Source organism: Cygnus atratus, chromosome 1, assembly GCF_013377495.2.
Source record: "Cygnus atratus isolate AKBS03 ecotype Queensland, Australia chromosome 1, CAtr_DNAZoo_HiC_assembly, whole genome shotgun sequence".
NCBI lineage: Eukaryota > Metazoa > Chordata > Aves > Anseriformes > Anatidae > Cygnus > Cygnus atratus.
In genome coordinates, this window is record NC_066362.1 from 101,217,771 (window position 1) to 101,245,581 (window position 27,811).

The 27,811-nt window shown below is 37.5% G+C and overlaps 1 protein-coding gene across 1 annotated transcript; it reads left to right on the forward strand.

The window, feature by feature from the left end:
- Nucleotides 1–27,505, forward strand: LOC118247544 (transient receptor potential cation channel subfamily V member 6-like). The gene is made up of 15 exons (XM_035545596.1): nucleotides 1–131; nucleotides 11,608–11,705; nucleotides 12,125–12,247; nucleotides 13,579–13,719; nucleotides 14,255–14,353; nucleotides 14,567–14,742; nucleotides 15,645–15,791; nucleotides 21,014–21,226; nucleotides 21,525–21,611; nucleotides 22,767–22,843; nucleotides 23,155–23,320; nucleotides 23,591–23,657; nucleotides 24,266–24,534; nucleotides 25,594–25,700; nucleotides 27,232–27,505. The coding sequence occupies exons 1-15, from the start codon at nucleotides 1–3 to the stop codon at nucleotides 27,503–27,505; spliced, it is 2,175 nt and encodes a 724-aa protein (XP_035401489.1).
- The last annotated feature ends 306 nt before the right edge of the window (nucleotides 27,506–27,811 follow it).

Sequence of the window (27,811 nt, forward strand, 5' to 3'; positions counted from 1 at the left end):
ATGGGGGTACCTTTATTTGGTGATAGTAAGCCCTTCTATTTCCGGATCTGGAATGGACTAAGTCAGAGGCTGCAAGGCAAAAAATCCTGGGATAAACATCTGGATGAAATCTACTTACTCCAGCAGAAAAGGTACAGTGCATTTCAGCATTCTCGTCTTCCCTTTCTTCTGCTGCTCTCTCCCTGTAGCTGATTCTTACTCTCTTCCCTTAGGCTTTTCTGCCAGTAAATAAGCTTTAAAAAACCTTGGAGCACTGTTCTTTATCAGACTTCGTCTTTCAAAGTGGAATGTTTCTGGAGTTCCAATCTTATCTGCTTTCACAGGTGGATTTACTAGATCTCCATTGAATTACCATGAGTGCAGGACTTCACTCACAAATTAATAGCATGTGTTTTTTACTTTCCTTCTTCACTGGTAAAGCTCACAAGGAAATACATGAGGTGTTTTTTGTTTTGTTTTGTTTTAACTGAGAGTGTGTGTGGCATTTATACTGCAGTCAGCTGTGTTTGAAATGGTGGCTTTTTGCAGGGATTCTGCTTTCTGTCTCTCTGAATGTTGCCCTTACTATCGGATAGAACAGGTGCAGCGTTGTTCCACAATCTGATGGTCATTCACTTCCTCAGTTTGACTGCTATTTCTCATTCCTCCAACCAGGTGTCATTACCTACATCTCACAGAGAGAATTCTCTTAGACCTTACAGTTATCAGGAAGATCGCTTGTGTTTTCACATGTAAATACTGGATCAAGGCTGTTTGTTACTGTTGTGTAAGGTTGCTCCCTCCACAGGCAGGGATGCAGGAGCATTCACAGAAATCCAGCTGAATCTGTTTTTTGTTGTTCCTTGTTATTTCTGCATGCACAAAGTCTGCAGTAGTCAAACAACAAAAATTACTTCCATACTTTTTTTTTTCTTTCCCCCAAAACTCAGAAAAATGACCTCAAGGGACAAAGTTCTATCTGTGTGTATGCACGTATGTATACACACACACTTATAGAAATAAGTAGTCTAATAACCTAATAGCAATAGCTGTACCTATCTGTCTTTAGGGAAATAAATTCCACATCATCTTTTAACTTCTGACAAAATAACAAAGGCCTGTGCTATTTTATTTCAAAGCAGTGATACATAAATACACTTAAAATGGAAGGGAGTGTGGGAACAATATTTTCTCTATAGAACTCTGAAGTGTTTACATTTGTGTACATTTATGAATAATGTCATAAGTAACTGAAAAATAAATTCTCAGACTCTGTAATCTCCATAATCTCCAAGTGAACATATACAAGATAAAAGTCTAAAGATGTTAATATTTTTATATTTATAACATTATCTTCACAATTTTATATCATAGAGATGTGGAAGGGACCTCTGGAGGTTTCTAATCTAACCACCTACTCAAAGCTAGTTTATTGCCAACACTAAATCACACCACTTCGGCTTTGTGTGTGTCTTGAAAGCCTTCCAGGACAGAGATTCTTTAGGAATCTGTTAAAGTGTTGTAGTATTCCATCTGCTAAAGGGTTTTTGTTTTGTTTTGTTTTTGTTCCTAATGTTCAGTCTGAACTTCTGAAATCATCATTTGATGTTGTAGCCAAACCAAACGGTTTACTAATCAGCTATTACCAAGAAGGGTTTGGCCCCTTCCTCTTTGTCACTCCTATTCACGTAGGCTGATATTGGATTGCCATTCAACCTTCTCTTTGCCTGATGAGCCCAGCTCCATCAAACTTTTCTCATAAGTTGTATGCTGCAGGTCCATGAATATCTTGTGCATTGCTTCTGACAGAGAAAAACAGAAAAATCATAAATTTCTTATCAATTATTATAGTGAAACCCCAGTGGTCCCCAAAACAACATTTCTGTGTTTCTTTCTAAAAATCTATGTAAAAACCCATGTACTGCGTATAATTTCACTGTCCATGAAATGAGAGTTGCATGGAAACACATTTGTACCCTCCAATTTTAGGTGTATGTGTTTCCCAAAAGTAACATGGTGCCAATATGTGAATACTTTTTTTTTCCTGAGGAGGGACAGGACCATTGCTTCCCCTTATTGTCTTACTCTTTCCTTTCTATATTTCTATTTTGTCCTAGGCAGCCATGTTTTTTTGCCCAGAGATGCTCAGATTTTGAGAAAACAAAAGGGAGCATTTTGCAGAGGACTAGAATCACTTTTATTGCTTTCATATTCTTAATTATGTGCAGGTAGAAAGACAGAAAAGGAAAACTTCCTGTGGTGACTTATGTATGGATCTACTCTTAGAAAACCTCTGTTTATGTGGAAACACTGCTGTAAACCAAGACAGATTTTACTTCATCCTGTCATTTTCTTTTGGGGAACTGCAGTGTTGTGACATCAGCTTGAATTCATCTTAATGTTAATGGCACTAACACAAGGAATACACACAGGAATAAGCAGCAATTGCATTCCACTGTTATCATATTGAAAGCCAGTGGTAAATATGGTACTACTTTTCTACTATGTTCTGAATTCATAATTCTGCGTGTCATGATTCTGCACTAGAAGAAGAACGCTTTTTACTGACTCACAACTAATACTGATAAAACCTGGAAGCTAACTGTTTTGGTAGTTCTCACCTTCACTGGTGTTGCTGTTTATTCTCCTTTGTCATGTGTATTAGTTCATTGAATCTTACTGGCATTTGCTCTCAGCATTATCCATAGCGAGGTATTTTTTTGGCTTAATCCTGCATTGTATAACATTTCCCAAAGTGACATCCAAGTTCAGGAAATGTGATACTATCTCCTTTTAATAGAGAGGACTTAGAGTTTATTATGCCTTGCTCTACTGGTCTCTTCCAATTCAAGAATCTCCTTAACAAGCTTGTAGCTCAGTGTGGAGTCCTGAAGATGGAGGTCACAGCTCATATGTGCATTCTAGAATTTGGAATTAAACTATTGGATTTGCATAGCCTGGAGCATATGAACATTATGAACATTGAAACAACAACAACAAAGAACCAATATAGTTCATAATCATGGGATTAACAAAGAGAACTATTTATGAAAATGCAGGCCTGATGAGGGTGAAGAGGAGTCACGTGCCTGTCACAGCTTAACAGATCTCCCAGAAACAATAAGAACCATTGGTTGGATGGCTATTGTTTTGTTTGTTTTTATCTGGCTTTCAGTGTAAAAGGTTATAAGGAAATATGAACAGAATCTTCCTAGCACGTAATTTTTGAAACTCCACAATATAAGAATTACACTGTCTATCAAAAATAATAAAGAGACAAATTAAAGCAATTGAATACATGGACCCATACCATTAAGTTTTATTTTTCTTCCTGCTATTGCCCACCTCTGTAATTTGGATTGATAAATCATCTATTTTATGTGTGTTTCTCAGCTGTTTCTCAGGGATTACTGGTATCATCTGACTTACCTGGGATGCAGTGAGATTTAATTATTCTAATAACAATAGAACATTTAATTTGTGTGATACATTTCAACAGAATTATCAAAGCCCTTTTACACATTAATTAATTATAGAAATCTGTGCTATGAGAAACAATGTATTAGAGGAGCTTGGACCAATTCACATAACTTGCAAGGAGTTAACTTTGCATAACTGGCAGAAGTCACTCCAACCGTGCTGAAATGAAAGCTTTATAATCCCTTTAGTTGCCAAATCTTTCTGTGGTTGTTCAGTCTCACAGGTACTCTAGTAAAGTGCTTTGACTCCTGTGAAAACAAACATGGCACAAATAAAAGGTCAGTTTAATGTTATTGAATTGGTCTGCTTAAGAGTGGTATGGGGACACAGAAAGCCTTCACCTTCTAGACAAATCTTTCCCAGGTGTGTTGTGCATAAGAGATGTTTTTTCTTTTGTTTTTTTTTCTTTTGCCTAAACAGCATTACTGAGTTTTCAGTGCACAAATCAACATATAACTGGCCTGTCTTAAAATCCACAATGCCTGTCAACATTAATTGGTTCCTTTGCTTCCAAAGATGTGTTCACAGTGAAAAGAAGATTCCAGTTCTACCTGTAATATATTCAATAACAGTTCTGAGTAGCCAAGATGAAAAGAGCAGTCTGTTGCAAAAATTTTGCTGCTACATGTAAAATTAAATCAAAAGCATCACTGATGATTTTTTGGTATTTTCTTATACTATTACACCTTCATCTTGATGGAATTTTTGAGTCTAATAAAGGAAAACAAAATACCTCAATTTCATTGGTGTAAAGGTCCTCCAGAACTCTCAATATACAAACAAATGTGCATTTGGCACGAGTGCCTAAGATATGGAGATATAGCTTAGACTCATTGATTTTTGGAAATTATTTAACTATAAAAAGAACAAACTCAAAAATAGATAAAGGCAATTAGACACAGGGTGAGGAACACAACTGAAATAAAAAAAAAACATTATTGAAGAAGGTTGGAAGTTCTGATGCAGGGAGAGGTTGTGTTTCAGATAACTTTTTTTTTTTTAAATAAATAACTTAATGATAATAAAAAGTAACCTCTGATGAACTATTGATCCAGTTCTAGCATGAGATTATTTTGGGGTGCTCGTAGATGCAGATTTAAAAAAAAAAAAAAAAAAGAGAAAAAAAGAAAGGTATATTATTGCTAGGAGATAGCCTTGCTGGAAGTGACTGAACAAGATTTCTGCTACTCAGTGAAGTAGACAGCTTAAATATCTGACTTCCATATCATTTTTTTTTGTGTGTCTAGTAACATTAGTAGTTAGTAACCCATTTCATTTATTTCTAGAGAAGCTCTCTTTACTGACAGCTGAAAGGGCTTCAACATAAATGCATAAGAGTTTCAAATTTGCTGCCCCTGCTTCTGTATTGCTTATCCAAGCCCCTATCATCTGTCTCCTGTTCACTTTTTACTGTTACTTTATATCTCACTCTTTAGCATCTTGTTAGATTGATCCTCTTTCTGGCTGATTAGCTCCTCTATAAGCAATCCACTGCTCTCTTAATGACTTGCATATATTCACATAAACGTGCAGCAGAAGGGAGTGTGAAGATGAATTTTCTTTGGCCATGCCATAATGAAGTGTTCATCATAGACAATCTGAACACAACAGGGAAAGTTGAAACAATATCCTGCACATGAATTTATAGCCAAGTTACAAAGAACTGCTTTAGATTCTCTGTAGCTGACATGGGTGTAGGGATAATGCATGAAGCTAGCAAATGCCAATCTTAAACTGTAGCATACAATAGGAAATCTCCATAATGGGAATGTCTTAAGCAGTAGAATCTGAGAAAGGAAGAAAGGAGGAGAAACAGACACTTCATTGCACCTCAAGTGAGCCCAGTTTTGAAAAAAAGCAGTTTCAGATTGCTGGTTTTCCAAACAGTTCATGTATTTAGCATAATTCTTTAATTCAAACGATAAACCTATGAAACTAAATTCCTATTTTTACAGCGGAGATAAGATTTATGGAATTTTTGTATTCCTCTTAAATGCAATGAGCAGGATGCACTCTAAAATAAGTACTTAGGAAGCCATTAATCCAGAAGGATACATGTTGCCATCAGAAAGTGTTTGTGAAATCCTTAATCTCATTTAAAACAATTTTACATGACTCTCTCAGTCAGCAGCTGACCTACATTCTATCTTCCCTTTGTTTCACAATGGATTTTTGGGTGTTCCTGATTTTGGCCTTACCTATATTGAAAAACAACTCAGAGCTTCCTGAGCATATCACTGCATCATCTATTAAGAAAATTGACTGATAGTAATCATAGAATACTTAGGGTTGGAAAGGACTTTTAAAGATCGTTTAGCTCCATCCCACCTTCCATGGGCAGAGACATCTTCTACTAGATTAGGTTGCTCAAACCCCCATCCAACCAGACCTTGACCACTTCCAGGTATCAGGCATCCACTAGTTCTCTGGACTGTCTGTTCCACTGTCTCAACATCAACACTCACCAAATGTCTCAAGACAGCTACATACCCTGGGCTCAGTAAGAAGAACCTGTGTGTGCTTCTAAGCCGTTACTGTTGTAGCATTCATTGCCTATCAGAACTACTGTTTAGCTACATATCTGTGTTTTATCCTGAACTGATTGTATAAGGCAACATCAGCACCACTTGGTGTTACATACCTAAAGTAAATGGATGAAGTAAGAGCTTAGAGTCCCTTGATTCCATAGCTGATGAAAGGAATGATTTAGAACAGCAGATTTACTTAGAAGTGCTGAATTATCTTCTCTCTAAATGTGTCTAAATATGCCTCTGAATCATCTTTGAAATCCACTCTCTCTGTTCTTTTTTTTTTTTTCTTTGCTGCTGCTTTGACACAGAAACTAGAGTTGTAATATTTAAAAATCGTGCTGTTCATAATGGATCAGGAAGAAAATTGGCTAAATATGCAGAACTGTTTTTTCAAACAGTTCAATATATTCAAATATTTTGAAGGTTCTAGATTCACGTGACTTAATTTGTTTTATTTTTTAAATTGGTATCCTCTATTTGTCAACATTTATATGCTCAGCACATAGCTGTAATTCATTAAACTTATTAAAAATGAGTTGAAAATTATGATAGTATGTTTTAAATGAGAGTAAAATGCTTCTCCAATTAGAGGCCTGAAAATTAAGTGATAGTAGAAGCATATGGTATATACACACGTCATGGACTTTTGGGGCATCACAGGCAGTGTGCTATGATATTTACCAACAATTCTGGGTTCTTCGCCAGCTTGCTACTTGTCCTGTGATCTCCAATTCTCTGACCCCAGTTGGAGATCCCTACAAGTAGGGAGTTTTGACAATTTTCCCCTAAATTTCTGAAAGCTGAGTACAGTATTTATTAGTTGTCAACCTCTTAGCAGGCTTCTAATTTAATTAGTTGTTTACATGGGCTTTGGAGAGTTTTTTGAGAAAGGTGTTGTGTTTGTGTCCTCCCACACTGTCTCTTGCCCAATCCTTCCTCCTCTCTGAGGTCATTTGAGGGATAAATGCCTACCCAGTAAAGCATCAACAAATTAATTGTAGCATTGTTTATACTATGGAAAACCCCACCTCCTTCCCACTTTCTGCCTCAGAAAGTTAAGTTCTCCAGGAAAACAGTCTTCCTCAGCCAAAATACTGGCAGAGGTGGCAAATTTGCTTTACTGACATTGAAATTTACAACATTTGCTCAAAGTGCTACTTTATTTTGTCCCTATTTGCCTGATCCTGGATGCCATGTTCTCAAGTCATATAATTAGCAGCTAACGCAACTAACACATGAGTAAGCTAAATAAGTAATACTTCTCAGAGCAGCAAGGCCAAGAATTTGAAGGACACAAAAAAATATGTCAGAATGACTCCATGGTTTGTTCAGTTTGGTTCTTTATATTCTGAATTTTTACTTAACTTCCATTCTTTAGTGTTTTTCTAGCCTAGTTTCTACTGATTTAGAAAACAGGATGCTGTTGGTAATAGGAAGTGTTACTTTTATTTTATTTTATTGAATTTGTGCTGACTTTACCTATAGCCTTTACCCATTAGTTCACAGTTATTCAAATGATTCCTATTTATCTGTGGATTTCTGATATGTCTTTTTGTTTTGCTTTTGTCTCCCAAGTGTGTCAGTCTCCTGCTGTAAAGCTGTGCAGAATTCACATATTTCAGGTGGATTAAATTCAGAGAAAACTGCATATCAAACAATTATTTCTGCTTCAAGGGTCTATACTATTGCATTCAAAAGAATAATCTAAAGCAAGAAATATGTATCTCCATAAGCCACAGAATTTATGTTGCTTGTTTTCCTATGACTTTATTATTAAATTATCCTAAAAATCACAAGCTCTGATAAAACATCTTATACCATAGGCCTCTCTCTCTCTCTCTCTCTCTCTCTCTCTCTCTCTCTCTCTCTTTCTGATGTGGACTTTCTTGTGGCTTACAATAGAGTTATATTCATAATGTATTCTAATGTCAGTGTAATCAACTAATGCAAAACACATACTGTATTTACACTATAAATTGCATGCCCGAAGCTTACAGCTAAATAATACCAGAATAGAAGGAAGAAATCTGTGGCATCACAAGGAGAAAGCATTGAATATTTCTTCAAGTTTATGGTTTGACCAATGTAGTTGTCCCACATGCTTTTTTCATGCCTTCTTTTTTTTTTTTTTTTTTACATGTGTGTCTTTGTGTGCCTGTTACTAGCATGTAGTCCACTGGAGGTAGTTATACTGTGGTAAAAGAACATAATGTGGCTGGTAGAAAGAAGAGGGATGAAGTTAGACTTATTCCACTTCACACATTACATCACCTGAGCCATGCTAGGTGATTAAGAATAAATTAAAAATCTGTACTATAAGATAGCAGAGACGAGATAAAAGCACAAAACTTATATCTGAACACAGATCTAAAGATGGACTTAACCCATTTGGAGAGAGTATTCTCTTGCTATTTCACACTTAAAACTCATGAGACATAGCCTGTTTCTTTTGGATTTGGGGGTCTTTCATCCCCTTAAATCTTTAGCTCTTGAACTTTGGCTATTTAAGGTTTTTTTTTTTTTTTTTTTTTTTTAAACAGACAAAAAGAAGAAAATCAAAGGAATCTACCCTGGACACCTCTTATGAATGAAAGGATTAATCTGAATATATTGTAGGATAGCAGAGATAATAACCCCAAATTATTAGTTCATTTGTTCTTGTGCGTGTGTGTGTGTGTGTCCGTGATTTTTGCTTGCAACTCATTTTGAAAACAGGCAAAGGTTATTTGGTTAATGACCAAGCACACATTGCGAGTAACTAGTACAGCAACAACATAATTGAAAATAAATTTTCTGTTCTTCTCAGAAGGCAGTAAATAAGAAAACTGTAAATAAGTTTTTATTTATGAGATATTTTGTATGATAGTTTGGCTAACTCATAGGAAGAGATGGGACCTGTTGTTCAAGTTTTCCATACCATTTTAATTTTTCCCTCTGCAAATACTTCTCTTATTTATTATCTAGAAAATGTTTGGTCTCTTTCGGTTCAGGGTTTTCCTAACTCCTCTGGGAAACTGGATGCTGCTTCTTTTTTTTCCTGAAACTGAAGCAGGTCTGTGACCCAGCTCTGTCACAATATTAACTCCTCCATCCTTCCCAGAAGAAACCAAAACCAAGGCAACAACAATAAAAGTTGTACTCAAGTACACTCAATACTCTGCCAGGGGTCTTTCTCCAAGCATCCCAAAGTTAGACCTTCCTGCTTTTTATCCTTATACTCTGGGATAACAGGGCACGTTAAAATCCTAGGTGGCAGGTTTGTAGGGTGTTCCTCATCACCTATAGAGCTGGTTTATTCTTTGTAATTTAAAAGCATAAGTATGGTCCATGTTAATGAGTGCAATAACCCCATTCAGGATCTGTGAGACCTGGGGATGAAAGCCAGTTGCTCCACTCATATTTGTCTTAAAAGAGACTTAACAGCTCCTTCAGCTGGAGTTTGCAGATAAATTATGCTGAATTATTCACTGATCATTCACCATGATTATTCTTTTATTCTTTTGCTTGTTTTACAGATTATTATTATTTTATTTTTTTTTGTACTTCATTTGCTAATTAGACATGGCCACAAAATCTGAGGCTGCTGGCCCTTCTCGGCCTGCTACCAAGGGTAGCATGGGCAAACAGGCAACACAGGTGGTAAAATGTAAAAGGAAGTATAAATATGAGTGGCAAACATGGCAGAGGACTGAGTTTGTTCAGATTCCCAAGCAAATGTAAAGCTCTGCAACAGCTGTGTCGTATCTGTGAAGAAGCAGAACTCAGTACATGTAGAATCACATCATGCATGAAGTTTATCTTGCATAACTTACTTGTCTAAACCACTATAGGCTACATAGTCAGTCTCACTAACTACAGTGCATTACAGGTACACCTCTATCCACTGACTGTACTGAGTACCCAGGTGACCAGCTCAGGTCGATCACCTAAGTTTTAGACAAATGAAGTAGACTGAAAGAATGCCTGTCCAAAGCATTTAAACCTGATGAACTGGACATATTTAAAAACAACATCAACAACACATAAATTATTTAAATATTTAAAATGTATTTTTAATTTGGAGATGTGGTTTTCAAGTTAAAAGATTCCTGTTTTGCCGTTTTTACACTAGTAGTTGAGGGCAGCTAGCTTACAGACATCATGTCAGAGCAGGAGCTGAAGAAGTACTGAATATTGCCAAGGGCTACACTAAATTAAAAGAGTTGATTATCCACCACTGTGATCAACTTTGTACTTTCTAGAATATCACAGAATGGTTGAGGAGTTCACCTAGTTCCAATCCCCTTGCTCAGGCAGGATCACTTATAGCAGGTTGACCAGGACCATATCCAGATAGCTTTTAATTACCCCCAAAATTGAGATTCTACAGCCTGTCTGGGCCATCTGGGCCACCTGTGCCTGTACTCAGTTGCCCTCATAGTAAAGAACTGTTTTCCTGAAGTTCAGACAGAACCTCCTGTGTTTCAGTTTGTGCCTATGGCCTGTTGTCCTGTCACCAGGCTCCACTGAAAAGAGCCTGGCTCCATCCTCTTTATATCCTAGCTTCAGATATTCATGCACTTTGAGATCTCTCCCAAGCCTTCTCTTCTAGGCTAAACAGTCCCAACTCTCTCAGCCTTTCCTCATACGAGAGATACTTCATTCCCTTAATCATCTTCATTGTCCTTTGCTGAACTCTCTCTAGGAGCTGCATATGTCTTTCATACTGAGGAGTGCAGAACTTGACACAGTACTCTAGGCGTTGCCTCACCAATACTGAATAGAGGAGGAGGAGGAGCACCTCCCTCAATCCGCTGTTTGCATCAATGGACCTAGTAAAGTTAGTGACTGTACTTGTAAATTCTTAACACCAAAGGAACTACTAAAATAACCCAGTCTGGTGGAAGCGCCAAAGGCATTATTCAACTATAAATGAATCATTTGGTCTGGAACATGTCTGATGACATGCTCTTTTCTAGAATTGGCATACATTCTAGTTTCTGTTAATTTCCTCAATTTTCTCAACATCAGAGAAAAAATAGTATAGCTAAGCTTTTCAATTTTCCTCATAACTTTGTTTGATGAGTAACTATTTCAGATCTCCTTCCTTGTCAAGACACACAAGGAATGCTTGTTTGTACTTCTTCTTTTCTATTCATTATGGGAGAAATTCAGATGCAGATTTTTTTAAAACATTTAAAACATTATTATTTTCTAAACCGTGTTTTTTTTTTTTTTTTAAACCTACTTGTTTTTCTTCTGGCTCTTGAGATAACTAGCTTACTGGCAGGAGGAGTATCTTCTAGGCTTCAAAATGTGGGCTATATAAACCAGAAACATTTCAGTTAGTTATTCATTTCTCCTAGCTTTCCCTCTGCTGCCACCATATGGTTGAGCATCAGTAAGATAGGAGATGATGAACTAACTACCTGCTTGCTTGCTCGCGTGTTTTAGCACTGCATTTGTATGCTTTTGCTGGTTCTTTTTTCTTGCATTCAAAAATACCTCATATGGTAGGTGTGCATTACTTGTCTTTTAGGAAAATTTTTGAAGGTTCATACTCTCTCAAGAAATGTTCTGTAGACAGGCACCGTGTGTTTCTCTGTGTTCCTTAGCAGCCACTTTTACTTGACTGCAGGATCTGTGAGTCCCCACTCCTCCAGGCTGCCAAGGAGAACAACCTCCCAGCCATTAGGAAACTTCTCACTGATGGAACATGTGATATCTACCAGAGAGGTAATGCAATTATTTGCTCTAAATTGTTTTCTGGGGAAAGCAAGAGCCTGCTACAATGAGTATAGTAGTAAGTTAGTTTGTTACAACATTTGCATTGGCAGAATCAAGTCACTTTAAATGTATGTCAGCAGCTTTGCAACAAAGTGAGTTCTCTAACTCAGGTCATCAAATCCTAAATGGTTGGTGAAGTTCAGAGTTTTACAGCTTGAACAGGCCTTTTTTTACATTTTACTTGATGTGCGAGTCTGCTGTCACTTGCACTTATGTGGCCATTACCATGTATGATGAGGTGGCACCTGGCAGTACTCAAAGGAGAACTTAGCATTCCCATAATTCTCTGCCCCAATAAATCCATATCTTATTTTGTCCCATCTAGCTAAATGTGTAGATGACTCACATGCTTCCCTTACTCTTTCTAGGTGCAACAGGGGAGACTGCCCTTCATGTAGCTGCCTTGTATAATAGCGTGGAGGCTGCTGTGGCTCTGATGGAAGCAGCTCCAGAGCTTGTCAATGAGAAGATGACATCAGAGCTCTATGAAGGTAACATCTCAAGAAATGAGGATGGGAAAGGGTTCCCTGCATGGGGAGGGAGGAGGTATTAGCTGTTTCTATTTCGGAAACTGGCTTATGCCATGCTTGGTTCAATGTATTACTGAAGTGTTACATTGCAAAACCAATATACAAATGGTTCCTGATCCTTTGTGGAAGGTGGGACTATATTAAAACTAGCATGTACCAAACATGCAAATGCGCAACTCACAAACCCTTAAATACAGGTGGGCTTGTTGGCTACAATGGGATGGCAAAAATATGTAGAGTTTTGCTTTTTGCTATAGACACACCTAGTCATGTTGGAAACTTCAGGTTGGAAATTACGAGAAATTTCTTCTCAGAAAGAGTGGTTAGGCATTGGAACGGGTTGCCCAGGGAGGTGGTAGGGTCACCATCCCTGGTGGTGTTTAAGGAAAGGTTGGATGTCGTACTTAGGGACATGGTTTAGTGGGTAATATTGGTGGTAGGGGGATGGTTGGACTAGATAATCTTGCAGGTCTTTTCCAACCTTAATGATCTTATGATTCTCTATGTGCCAAAGGGGTTATCTACATAGACTCATAAAGGTCTTTTCCAACCTGAATGATCATTTAGTCCAACCTCTAATGTAGTACTGACAAGTCCACTAATATGCTACTAAGTTCTACATCTGCATGTATCTTGAAGACCTCTAGGGATGGTGACTCAACCACTTTCCTAGGAAGCCTATTCCAATGTCACACAACCCTTTCAGTAAAGAAATTTCCCCTAATATCCAACCTAAACCTCCTCTGTCACAACTTGAGGCCATTTCCCCTTGTCTTAACACTTAGTGCTTAGGAGAAGAGCCTGATCCCCACCTCACCGCAGCCTGCCTTAAGGTACAATAAGGTCTCCCCTGAGCCTTCTTTCCTCCAAGCTAAACAGCCCCAGCTCCCTCAGCCACTACTCATAAGATTTCTTCTCTCAAGAGCTTCATTGCCTGTCTTTGGACATACTCCAGCAACTCAATTTCCTTCATATAGTGAGAAAAGATCTCTGAAAGGACAAAAAATAGTTCTTTTACTGACAAATAATGGGGATTAAAAACAAATGTGGTTGCTGTTACTGACTGCATCCTACAGATTTTGTTGGCAGTTCGTAAAATCATTTGTCATTAATTCATAAAAAGATTTAAGTAGAACAAGACTACTGGATGTCTCCAGTCTGCTGCACACAACAGGGATAACTTCAAAGCAAAATTATATTCCCCTTATGGATGCAATCCCAATAAACTTGGATTTACCACGTGTGAAATGCTGCTTTCTTAGAAGGCAAGGTTGTATTTCTATGTTTTACAGGGCAGACAGCTCTCCACATTGCAGCAGTGAACCAGAACATCACTTTGGTGAAAGCTTTACTCAAGAAAGGGGCCAATATCTGCACAGCCCAGGCCACTGGGCACTTCTTCAGACGCAGCTCCCAGAACCTTCTCTATTTTGGTACATCCTTATCTTCTTCCCCTGTTGCTATGGGAGGCAACCAACAGAGTGATGAGGGAATATGAGGGAGGCTTGCTTTGCTCCCCATCTAAACTGCATAAGTGGAGGCTTCTGTCTTCAGGGGTCATCACTCATACACCTTTTAGCTGATAGTAAAGCACCATCTAAGTATGTAAATACTACATAATACAAATACCTAGATCATATACATTTTACATATTTGCATGTATACAGAAATTATATATCGCTTAAAAAATATAATGTAATTTCTTTGTAGCAGCATATACTGTAACTCACTTGTCATCCTTTTTATGGACATACTCTTCTGAAAAGAATACTCCCCCCTTTCAATGTTGTGTGAGACAGGTGCTTTCTGAGTAGGATGAGGAGTGGTGCAGGAACTGCACAGATTACTTTTACAGATTGCTTTTATACCCTCTGGCTTTGTGACGTGGATAAATTTTCCTCAGAATGCTTCAACCTCACTTGCCCGCTAGGGTCTTTATATTGACCCCCCCCATTCCTTTCTTTGCAGGAGAGCATGTTTTGTCATTTGCTGCCTGTGTGGGAAATGAGGAGATTGTGCAGTTACTCATTGAAAATGGAGCTGACATTAGAGCTCAGGATTACCTGGGTATGTGCCTAGTGAATTGCATACAGTGGATCTGGACACTTTAAATCAGACCTTATCATCTATGTACACACATATTTTTCTCTCATTACAAGCAGATTTGGGATGAGGGTTGTGAGGAAAATGAAAGCCATTGTTAATAGCATCAGTCTATTGCCAGTCTTTTCAGAGGTTTGGGCTATTTAATGTATTTTATCTGTTCTGCTTCCTTCACAGGTAACACTGTTCTTCACGTCTTGGTTCTCCAGCCTAATAAGACATTTGCCTGCCACATGTACAGCCTGATACTTTCCTATGACAGGAACAAAGAAGGACCAGGATCACTTGAATTGATTCCTAACAATGAGGGGCTTACTCCATTCAAACTGGCTGGAGTTGAGGGCAACACTGTGGTGAGTTTGTATGATGCAGTTGCTTCTATTCTAAAGATTTTATTCAGAAACAGAGAACTTGAAATAATATCACACAGAGCAAAGGAGTTTGTGCATACGGTTAGTGGGTAGAAGATACAGAACAAGTCCTTCTTTTATTTATTTATATATTTATTTATTTAGTTAGTTAGTTATTTTTCCCTGGAAATCTTATATAAGACCAGAGAACCTGTATAAGAAATTTCTTCATCCTAATGAAATAAACTAATGGTTATATAATAGATCCTTTGATCTAATTTTTGAAGCATTTCAGTTAAATAACTGTTAGCAAGAATACCCACCTCCAGCCATATTTTAAAAGTCTGACTGAAGTTGTTTTTTTATCTCTATTTTGTTACCCTAAATGTGATGCGAAGGGAAGTTCTCCAGATATCTACAGACACTTATTTGGAGATAAGATCTCAATATTGAATATAAACTCTCATCTTTCCTTTTAACAAAATGACAAAGATGGTCAGTGTTGCTTCTGTAGATCCACAAAGGACCGTATCCCTTTCCATACCTCTTTCCTGATAACCTGTAGAAAAGTATAAATGGATTATTTTTCTTTTCCTAGTCAACAAATAAAATCTATACTTTGGAGACATTACTGTGACAAATAACTTCAGCAGTTTGACTAGAGCTAAGGACTTCATTCTTTACTTCAAACATGAGCTAATAATCAAATGGGAGACTGAAGTTCTTCCTTTTCTTAACCTGCTGGAAGGTATAATTGTCTCTGAGAGATGTGAGAACGACAATAACAAAGTTCAAGGAAAATATTTGGTAATACATAGTTTTTACACTCTTCAGTGTATATGCAATGAGAACAAATACTTACTGGAAAGCTTCTGATATCTTCACCCGACTTCTTATCTCCCCAGATGTTTCAATACCTCATGCAGAAGCGGAAGCACAATCTCTGGTCCTTTGGACCCTTGACCACTGTGCTATATGATCTCACAGAGATTGACTCCTGGGCTGAAGATCAGTCCTTTCTTGAGCTCATTGTCTCAACCAAGAAGAGAGAGGTACTGTGGGCACAAAACGCGTTTTATGTGCATACCATGGTGATTATAAAAGCAGAAGAATGATGAGTTCGAAGACTCACACTCTTCCATATTCTCCCAAGCACCAAGTGATGAGACAAGGGGAAATGGCCTCAAGTTGCTCCAGGGCAGGTGTAGGTTGAATATTAGGAGAAATTTCTTTACTGAAAGGGTTGTGTGGCACTGGAATAGGCTGCCCAGGAAGGTGATTAAGTCACCATCCCTCAAGGTCTTCAAGACACCTGTAGATGTAGAATTTAGTAGCATGGTTTATTAGTGGACTTGTCAGTACTATGTCAAAGGTTGGACGAGATGATTTAAAGAGGTCTTTTCCAACCTGAATGATTCTATGATTCTGTGATCCACAAGGCAAGGACTTTGTATTATATATTTCAGGCAACACATGAAATACAGCAGCTTTTTAATTATATGGTTATATTTCAAGCTTTAACATTTTTTTTCTGAGGTGTGAAGCTTGCAGATGATTGAAAGAACTTCATATTAGCAAGCTACAGGCAATGTGATTCAGTGAAGGTTCTCTCTCTTTTCCCGGCCTTAAAGATATAAATAACAAGCAGCTCTAGAGTAGCTCTAGCAAGTAGCTTTCTGTAGCAGTGATACTGATTAACTCTCACAACATCCTTGTGAGGCAAACTATGTTCAGAAATCCTAAACTGGAACACGTTTTAAAAACGCTCCTTATCGTTTACTTCATTTAATGACATTGTTTATCCAGGTTATGACTCAAAACAAAGTGGGCAGATTATCTCTGCTGAATCAGCGATGAATCAGAAGACACTTGAGTTATTAAATGAATGTTTTAGTGAAATGCTGTCAACCATATATTATCTCAATTTATAAAAAAATAAGTTAAACTTCTGTAACAAAAGTTTCAGCTATTGTTCTATGAGGAGGAAGTTCATGAAATTCTCATTTGTTTATATTTAAAAATCCTCTGAACTTCTACTTATGGTGATACATATGGAAATTCAGAGGAAAGCAGTCCATATCGTAAAACAGAACAACTTTAGAAGTTATCCAGAAGGCTAAACCATAACCCTAAAAGAAAGAATATTGTGCATCTGTTTTTTTCCAGAACACATAGTAAATGCAGTTCCAACATTCTCAGTTTCAGAGGGTAAGGTGTCCCCTGAAACCATCAGACTTCTTTGTTTTCCAGAATGCTCTTAATCATGAGTAGTTGCACTTTTTACATGTATAGCTTGGAATTCTTTTCTGCATTTTGTATATCTTTGGCGCAAAATATTTCCCATGTTCTCTGGACTTCTTGACATATCTCCTTCTTGCTCATTGCAGAAGTCCACTAAAAGGTACACGAAGAAGTAGGTCTAGAAGAATTTAATTAAGTGTGTGGATCAATTTCATTAGCATAAGTCCAACTTATGCTCTAAGTGTCAATCTTTTATCAGAAATTGAAGATTTGATATAGATGATTCAGTTAAGGACCACCCAGTTCATAATGCAGAAACCTAAAACGTTATATTTTTATATCAGTCATGAAGCTTTAGACAAATACTAATCACATTTGAAAAAGAAATTATTATTTTCTTATCCTAAATAATCTGAGAAAAAAATACTTGTATTACTATACTAATGGGAATAGTCTGTTTTCCTTAGTTCTTTGTTAGCATACATATCAAAAACATTTTTAAAGTTTATCAGAAACTTTAGTTGTTAGCCTTTTGTTTTATCTTCAAGGATCTGTCAGAACTGGGGTATTTTTCAGTGAATTATATATATGGCTTTGTCTCCCTTTTACAGAAAAGTCCTTGTTGACTTTTTGGTTCTCAGTTAGCAAACTCAACAAGGATTCCTGGAAAAGTACCTTACTGTTCTTGCAAACCCTACATACCTTCTATAAGAATAGCCAGTCAAATTCTTCCCTTTTCATAGGCAAACTGCAAATGAAATAACACTGATTGTCTTAAAGTAGACTGAGCCCCCTGACCTACAAAGCAAAGTTTCATCCTTCATAATGCTCTGGTTTTGACTGGGATAAAGTTAATTTTTCTTCACTGTAGTTGGTATGGTACTGTGTTTTGGATTTAGGGTGAAAATAATGTTGTTAACACACCAATGTTTTAGCTGTTGCTGAGCAATGCTTGCACTAAGTCAAGGACTCTTTGACTTATACTGCCTTGCTAGTGAGGAGGCTGTCGGTGAACAAGAAGCTGGAAGGGGACGCAAGCAGAACAGCTGACCCAAATTGACCAAAGGGATATTCCATACCACATGATGTCACACTAAACAATAAAACGGGGAGGGGGGGGGGGTTACTCTTGCTCAGGCACTGTCTGGGCATCAGTCAGCTGTTGGTGAGTGAGTGCGTTGTTGTGCATCACTTGTGTTCTGTATGCTTTACTTTTCTTTTTCTTCTTTTTCCCCTTTTGTGTTAAACTGTCCTTATCTCAAATCATGAGATTTATTTATTTATTTATTCTAAATCTGCCCCCTATCAATCTGTGGGGAGCAAACAGCTGTGTGGCATTTAGCTGCCTGCCAGACTAAACCACAACACAAACATACCAGCTATAGTTCTGTTTCTAGTTCTTGAATATTTCCATCAATGTTGAGATCAACAAAAAATTACACTTACACAAAGGGAAGACAAAGGACTGCAGGCTAGCACTTCAGTTGTAGGAAACCGGTATAAAAACAACTTCAGCTCAGATATACTAATATCTTCCAGACTGGGAATGTACCCTAAACAGCTGTAATGAGATGACAGAAGAGTACATTTTCTGGGGTTGCAGGCTCCAATAGACAAAATGTCTTTTTTTAACTTGAAAATAATATGGCTTAAAATTGAATGAAAGATAAGAATTTCTTTTGAAAATATTTAAGGTAACTTACTTGATTCTATAAAGCAGAGAACTGGCTCTTCAACTACTGCGGATTTTGGAGGCCATAAAAATGATAACCTAAGTCATTATCATCCATCTACTCTGCAAATAACATTTGCCACTTCTCTTATACTTATTTCCTTTCACTGGGACTCTATGTAGTTTATGACCACTAAAGAATCAGAGTTGTTTTTTTTGTTTTTTTTTTTTTTTTTTTCAGACGTACTCAGTGTGAAAAGACCTTAATATTATCTCTTTCATTTTATTCATGTCAGTATAGTGTTCTTGTTACTACAATGTAGAATGTGTTCCAGTAGTGTGTTTAATACAAAAATACAACTTTATTTCCCATTTGGTTCATTTGTTCTTCACAGACTAGTTTTCTAAGCAGAACGTCTAGTTTTGGGTGGGCTTGTGAGTGATTACTTTTTTTTGCACACAGTATTGTGTGTTCACACTGGACAAATTAAGGTAAAGAAACACATTTAGCCTAGATTCATCCCATCTTGAATATATGTGCTTATATATATAAATATATATATGCTGAGGTGGCATATCTTTCCTGTGTAAAATTCTTCAGTCTTAAGTCTTTTTTTCACCTAGAGCATTTGAAGAAATATTGGCACACTGCTCCTGGGAAGAATGATATTTCCTTAACAATAAGACCACAATTTCATCTTGTCTCAGGAAAACAGTTATAAAGAGTAGAGTAACTTTGATCTTTCCATGTTTAATAATTGTTAGTGTAGCAAATCAATGGATTCATCTAGAGGTGTAAGATAGCGATGCTTAACAGAGAAAAATGGTGATTTTTTTTTTTCATAACATCTCCCTGTATTTTCTTTATATGTATGTGTGTAAACGCACCAGATCAACCATGAGGACACTTCAGAAAATTTCTGGATTCTTCCTGTTAGTTTTGTAAATTGTATAGTAGGAGATTTTTCACTCCAGTGTTTATAACTTCACTGCTCTAACTTTTTATAGAAGCTTTTTGTTTTTCTAGAATTTCTCAGCTGCACAGTATGTATGAAAACATGCAGATCTTTGACAGAAGCACAACTGTAAACTATGTAATAGTGCTGTTTTTCCTATCATGTAAGATGCTCTCTGAAACTTCTATTTACTCCTGGAAGTACACAGTCTTCTAAATATACTTGAGCTGCACCACTGGTACTTTAAAAAGAAAGGTCAAAACTTTGAATATGATATAAATAGTCTAAAGGAAGTAAGCTGAAAGAGACTGTAGGGTTTGTGTGTGTGTTTTGTTGTGTGTTTTTTAACAGTAGTCCCACTGGGGATATACTTCGGTTTTTATCATCATAGTTGAATGATGAAAACTTGAAAATCCAGGCCATTAAGAGTCTGTATTCAGACAGAAATAAATGAACCTTCAAAATCTTTCTGAACTCCCCTTAGTTGCCTAGGTAATGTCAGAGTTTTTAAAAGAGCATTAATGATCTATAGGATCTTTTGATGTTTCCTAGAGATACAGAATTTCCACAATTTCAAGTTGATAGATTTAGCTGTTGGAACGTATAAAGGCAAAACTCCAATTCAGAGAAAAACATCTAAGTGAATTCCACAAGATTGCTTAGAAGCTTCTTTTCCATAGCTGGAAATAGAATTTAAAATATTCCATTTTCAATTCTGTGTTCTAATAATGTTGTATATTTTAAGCAGAGGAGAGAATTTGTCTGCTGTAAAGTGCATTGTGCTGTCTTGCTTAACACAAAATATTCTTCAAAAAGTATTCCAGTTACAGTGAAAGATAATGCATTGAAATATATATTCAAATACATGTTCACAGGTTTCATAAACTTTCTGATACTGGAAAGTTAGCCCAACCCTTCTGTATTCATGTCTTAATCTCTAGGGATATCCTTGTAAAAGGTAATTGGATCCTCCATAAAGGTCACTATCAAATGCTATTTTAAATAATATCTTTTAATTTCTATAACACAGATTTGTATATCCACATTCATGGACCTAGGTCATAGGTCTGTCTCAAGTGTTTATGTGGAATCATGTCTACAGATACAGAAAACGTATTCCAGTCTAACATGTTTTTCTTGTTATTTCCATTGGTGCTCAAAAGCTGTTCTCTGAAAGATATATTTTTTTTACTTTTCCAAAATTCTGCTGGTAAACTGAGCAAATGCAAACTCACTTGAGCGTTTCCATTTTTTGGGAAAAAAAAAAAAAAAAAAAAAAAGGCTTCCTAAATCTGAATAGCATAGGTAAGAACAGCTTGTTAACATACTCCCTGGAAACAGTGTGAATGTTGCTCATAAACAAATTCCCTCACAGTGAATAATTCCTTCTTTGTATCTTTCTCAGGCACGCCAGATCTTAGACCTAACACCTGTGAAGGAGCTGGTGAGCCTGAAGTGGAATATGTATGGACGGCCCTATTTCTGTTTCCTGGCTTTATTCTATGTACTCTACATGGTCTGCTTCACTATGTGCTGTGTCTACCGGCCATTGAAAGTCCGAACAGGCAACAAAACAAGCAGTAGAGACAATACAATCTATGTCCAGAAAATGCTGCAGGTACTGTGTCTATAGTAGTCAGGGCCCCACAGGCAGCATTGGGCAATTCCAATAATCAGCTACTTAACTGGAAAGTCCAAGTATTTCCCAGTCCCCAGCTTTTGCAGCTGTCATCCTTTTCTCTTGCCATCAGCTGTCCTTCATCAATGAGGAACTTTGGGTATGGTCTGTTCTCTGTTGTTTGGCCTGGGATGGTTCCTGTGGCCTTGTCAGGCCTAGTCACGTTTCTTACACTAACATTGGGCCTTCTTTTCCTGTCATCTATTTTAATTTCTTCTCACTCCTTTTTTCCTTTCAGGAATCATATATAACATATGAGGATGAGTTGAGGTTGGTGGGGGAGCTGATCACAGTCATTGGAGCTGTAGTAATTTTGATCCTTGAGGTAAGAGAAACAGTGAGCTCTACAGTTTTGAACTTAATCTAGGCAGATTTTACCTACTGGACAAGCATGAGTTTGTCCTCAAAACTTGGTAAGAGTTATTCAATAAGTCTAAATCCTTCAATATGCATACATCTATGACAGTTGACTCTGTCAACAAAATCTATTGGGTGAAACAGAGACGGTGACAGATTGCTAGTAAAACTCCAGGTACAGAAGAAGCAATTAGATGGACTGGTTGCTATCAGATACTATCTGCAGGGTAATGCCAGAGATCCTATTAGCATCATCTGCAGTTCCAGCTGAATCCCGGCTGTTGCATGAGATTCTTAGAGACTTTTTGTACTTATGTATTTGGGGATGCTGGGTGAAGTGATTCCTGTGCTTACATAGGAAAATTTATATTTAATTGGAGATCAGTGACTACATGAGTCTATAAAAGGAGCCTTACTCAACCAGAGTTCTGCAGAGGCCATGTCTAGGTAATCTTATCATGAAATTTAGAATTGTGATTTTAAAATTTAAAAAGAGCCGAAGTTTTTAAAATGAAGCATACAACAAACACACACTTGATTTTATTATAATATGAAACTGCTATACAGAGAAAGCTCAAATGATGATCTCAGGGAGAACTGAAACAAAATGGAGTTTGCAAACCCCATTAAAAATAAGAAAGAGAGAGAGATTTCTCTCTGCTCATGTATGTTCCAGAAGGACAGGTACTTCTTTCCATGCTTGGACAGGACTCTGTGGCTCCCCTACAACTAACACAGTGAGTCTGAATAATACCAAGCTCCTCTGAGTTCACAAGTTCTTTTTTTTTTTTTTTTTTTTTTTGTCTTTTTTGAGGCTCAGCAGATCTGGTCTCTTCTCAGTAATCTACAAGAACTTCAAGATCACAGCTTGGTGATCCTCATAGCAGTCTCTCAATCTGCCCAAGCATTCTCAGGTTTTCTAAGAAAAGAGCAGCATCTGCCTCATTCAGAAGGGCACCTGATTCATTCGTTCTATTTTTAAAGTAAATTTTCAGTCAAACTGTGAAGCAGTAAACAAAGCAGATGCAGCTGGCCCCAAGACCCTTTTAAAATTGGTGGTTACCATTATGTTTAATAGTATAACGGAATATAAGTCCTAAAGTCAATAGGATGTCATTCTTAGATCCCAGATATCCTTAGAGTTGGAGCAGCGAAATACTTTGGACAAACCATCCTAGGAGGGCCTTTCCACATAATTGTGTAAGTACACCATCTTTTAAGTTTAATTAACTTACTGTTTCTCATTCCCTCCTGTACCCCCTACCTCCACTCCTCCAGTCTTCTGCCAGATGAGTAACCGTCTCCTTTCTCTTAAAGTATTGATCTTGATTTCTTTCTCTTACTGTGTATAAGAAGCCAGGTGAGTATACAGGTAGAGTTGAGCATGCTGACTGGTCTCTGCTTATGGACTGATGGCTGTATGCGCCTGTCTCGGAATTTTTGGCAAGAAAAATAAACAAGGGTAAAAATCCTTTATTGAACTATTTTCACTGTCTCTTCTTCCTTTGCAGTATCACATATGCTTGTATGATTCTGGTAACCATGGTAATGCGTCTCACCAGCACTACTGGTGAGGTGGTGCCCATGTCCTTTGCCCTGGTACTAGGATGGTGCAATGTCATGTACTTCGCACGAGGCTTCCAGATGCTTGGACCCTTTACCATCATGATCCAGAAGGTATAAGAAACAAACAAATATGGACTCATTGTGTACATCCTAGCACCTCTCTGCAGACAGGGAGATCTGAAAGAATATTTTTTCTCCCTCTGGACTTGCATTAATGCCAATTGTAAAGTCTGCATGAAGCATTTGGGACTTTTGCATTCTCTCTGTAGTGCAGAAGCTTCCTTTAATCTACTTATGGTCTTTGGAAATGTTTTATATGGGATTGCATGGTGGCTCGGTGGAACAGCTGGGCCTTATGGTGGCTCTGTCTTTGCTCTACAGATGATATTTGGAGATCTTATGCGCTTTTGTTGGCTCATGGCTGTGGTGATACTAGGCTTTGCATCAGGTGAGTCTACAAAAGGAAAACAGTGTTATGTTACTCTCACAACTTCTTTGATATGAATTAAGTGCAGTGGATTTTGGATTATTCTCTGGTCACCCCCTGAGTTAGCTGGCGAAGGTGGTGATGATGTATAGTTCCTGTTTCTTTGAGTACGGTCTCTTTCCCAGCACTGATTTCTGTTCTGATGAGTTTGGTTTTCAACTCTTGCTCTTTCCAGGATAGTAGAAATTAGGACAATCCAGATAAATCCACATATATGTAAGTCAAAGTTTAAAAACACATTGCATTTATGGTATTTATGTTTGGAAAGTAGGATTGACATACATAGCTTTGTTCTATCCATGAAGAAGAAAAGATTGATATTTTTAAGGTATTTTGAGGACAGATAAATAAACAGATTAATTCGGAGTAATTTTTAAATGGTGACCAGTGATTCTAGTCAGGGATTTGGCATTGTTATGCTGGATAGTGCACTTACGTAGAAATATATGTAGCTCTTTCCCAGAACACCTAGTGTTATTTTTTGTTATAGGACCCTGTTGTTGCTCTTGGAATGTTATTCACATTTTTAAACTATATCTTTTTTTTTTTTTTCCCTTGGTCTACTTTAGCTTTTTACATCATCTTCCAGACAGAGAACCCTGAAAACCTTGGGCAATTCTACAACTATCCCATGTCCTTGTTCACCACCTTTGAGCTGTTTCTCACTATAATTGATGGTCCTGCAAACTATGATGTGGACCTGCCTTTTATGTACAGTGTGGTATATTTTTCCTTTGCCGTCATTGCCACCCTCCTTATGCTCAACTTGCTAATTGCCATGATGGGTGACACCCACTGGCGAGTGGCCCATGAGCGGGATGAACTCTGGAGAGCCCAGGTAATCTAGGTAGGGGGGGGTTCTGAATAAAAGTGGGGAAAAGTTGCTCAGGAAAAATGTGCTAGACAGTGCAATTACTTACTTTACCTTCCCTGCAAAAAGAGAAGTAATTTAAAACCTTTCCCAGGTCTTCACTTTGCTCGTGGACTTCTCGTGTCTCACTAAGCCATGTCCCTTTAATTCTGTCTAACAGCTTCTGTACATCAGCCCCCAAATGTCTTCCATCCCTTTTATCAGTATAAACTTTCTAAGAGCAAGACTACTTGTCTGCAGATCTTCCCATGTGAAGCTACCTTCCAGTATATTTTTGCTATAGTAATATTCGCACCTTATTTTAAATAACAGATAGAAAAGCCCATCCAGCCTTTCTTGTCCATCTTGTGTCTCCCTAACTGTTTCCTCACTAAGCATGGAATCTCTTCTTAAATAGAATTGATGTTGCCTCTTTCTTACAAATCACATTCCTGTGTAACTGAGAGTTAAACAATAGTTATAGAGATTGACTGGGAGGGAAATACAATGAAGGTTAATGGTTACAAGTAGGTAAGTTATGTCTTCAGATCCATTAAGAGAAGTTGGTCTGACTCTTTTGCTGAAAATGCCAGGGATAGTGCTGCCTTTTGATATATTAAACCAGATCAATTATACAGCTGCTTAAGAGGAAACCCATTTCCTAGTATTTTTCTGAAAGAAAACAGTAAGTCAAACAGTTAACTGTAGTTTAGTGGCAAGGGTACTAAGTTCTGAAAATGGTTAAGGCTGATATAAATGTTTTACTTTTATCTAGCTTGCAAATTAATTAACCTACATGTTGCCACAAAGTGTAAAAGCAAACAAGTTTAACAATGTTTGAAGAGCACCATTGTTTCCTCAAATCATGGCATAGCTAGATCTAAAATTGTGAATTGTCCTATAATAAAGAGTACTGGCTCTATGTTTTTCCTTCATCTGCTCAGTACTCATAAAGCTGATAATTTAAAAAGAGAGAGTGATTTTTTTTTTCTTTCTAGATCATCTTAGTTGGTGTTGTTTTGTTTTGTTTGTTTTTTATTTTTAAAGGTTGTCGCTACTACTGTCATGCTGGAACGGAAATTGCCACGGTGTCTCTGGCCTCGCTCCGGGATCTGCGGCCGGGAGTATGGGCTAGGGGACCGATGGTATCTCAGGTGACTTTTCTTCTAGTGCACATAAGGATCCCAGAAGAAGCATCCAATGTGTGGATACTAACAAAGAGCCATTCCAATCACCTGGAGAGGAGTGTTTGTAGTCCTTTTCTTCTAGAATACAGATCCTAGTCTGTTTTATGTCTATTGGAGACAAGCAGTGTTCCCCTCAGAAAGTTCTGTTGTGCAATTCCTTCCATGAGTTAATGCTATCCAATAATCCCGGGAGACAGACCTCAGAAACTGCATGTCATAAGGTCTGATTTTTTTTTTCAAACTCTTTATAATGATTACGACAAAACTGCACTGCTATGCTTTGGTTGTCTGTCCCTATGCAGTGGATGCATGAAACAGCAGAGGCAGAAACAATCAATTTGGTGTACAGCAGAAATGAACTGCAATTCAGATGATGGAAAAATAGGACGAATAATTAAAAATAAGCTTTCTTTCTGGTGTGAACCTGGTAACTATATTATACTTTGCAAGCACTGCATCTGGTGACAAAATCTCAGGTCCAAGATTTCCATTTAAGCTCTGAAATAACAGACAAACTGTCTGTAATCTAGATAACAATAGATTCCTCACTATTTCTGATTTTACTCAACATTTCTACCAGGTTGAGAAAAGAATAAACCTTGTTTCGTCACGCATCCTTTCTCAGGGCTTCATCTTTTGCTGATAAAGCCAGAAGGGGGAGTGGTGGCTGTATGAAACAGGACTTTCTTCAGGTTTTAGCAGAGTAGTGAGCCTTGTGGATTTTCAGGTTTGCTGGGCAGAACAGACAAACCTAAAGTGTTAACAGTAAATGCCTTCATTGCAAGGTGCAGAATATAACTTTGCAAGAGCAATATAGCAGCAGCAATTCTTCATGGGATGCAAAGAGAAAGGAGTGTTAGTGTGATCAAGTTCTGTCAAATTACATGTATGGTCATTGTATATGGTATATATATTGCATGTGTGTATATTGTATTTACATGTCCCCATGTATATAGGGACAGTATGTCCAAAGGCAAGTTATAAGTAAAGCAGAGAAGGGTTGGTGGAAGTGGAACAGATAAATCAAAGTTCAGTAAAGGATAAATGACATCCTGAGCTTAACAACCATGAAGTATCAAAGAAGGAAAGACAACAATAAAGGAAATAGATTAATATATTTGTATATAAAAAGGATCTGGAGATGGAGTAAAGTGGTCAGTTGCTTACAGCTGTCAAAATGAAAATGGCAAATCATGGCTAAAGAATGAAGTAAAGGACAGAAAACAAAAAAGGATAAGAGTACTGAATTCAGTGTCAGGGATGAAGGCCTAGAAAGGAGATAATTGTGCTGGTAATAACTGAGATGGTGAGGATAATTTTATGAGAGCATACGTTAAAGAGAGAAGAAAACTAAAAGAACCATGCCTTTTAATCAGTTTCCTGTTTCTGGGGTGGCTGGGTCTGTAAGCATATATCTGGAAGAGGCCTGCCTCTTCATTTTGTTGGTAAACTGGCAAAATTGTACTTAATTTTGTTTATGTTTTTTATCCTCTCACAGAGTAGAAGACAGGGTTGATCCCAACAAACACAAGATGATGCGGTACACAGAAGCATTTAAGGCTCATGATAGGGATAACTGTGACAAAGGTCTGGAAAAACTGGAAATCGATAGGAACATCTTGTATAAGAAGGAACTGTCTGCTCTGTCATTGTCACGGAGCACATCAAGGATGAATTCTCACAGTGGCTGGGAAATACTGAGGCGCAACACCTTCCACTCAATTCATGGGGAGGTCAATCAAGCCATGGAGGAAGAGGTATATGATGTCTAAACCACTTTTTCCTTTTTTTTTTTTTTTTCCACTCCACAACGTAAATCTCATTTGCTGCAGCAGTTGTCTCCTCCAGCTGTTCATACACACTCGAGCATGCTACAGATTCAACAGCCACGAAGAACTCTGCTGGTGCATTGTGAATAGTTCATGGCGACTATGCTGTGATATATAAATGCAGTCTTTTCTACCTTTTAGGTGTCCTTGTTGTTGCACTAATATTTGCACCAAGTTGGTGGGCTTGTTGAGCTAAGGCCTGTGGTTGTTTGCAATTCTTTGTAATAACCTAGAGAAATGAGCAGTAGA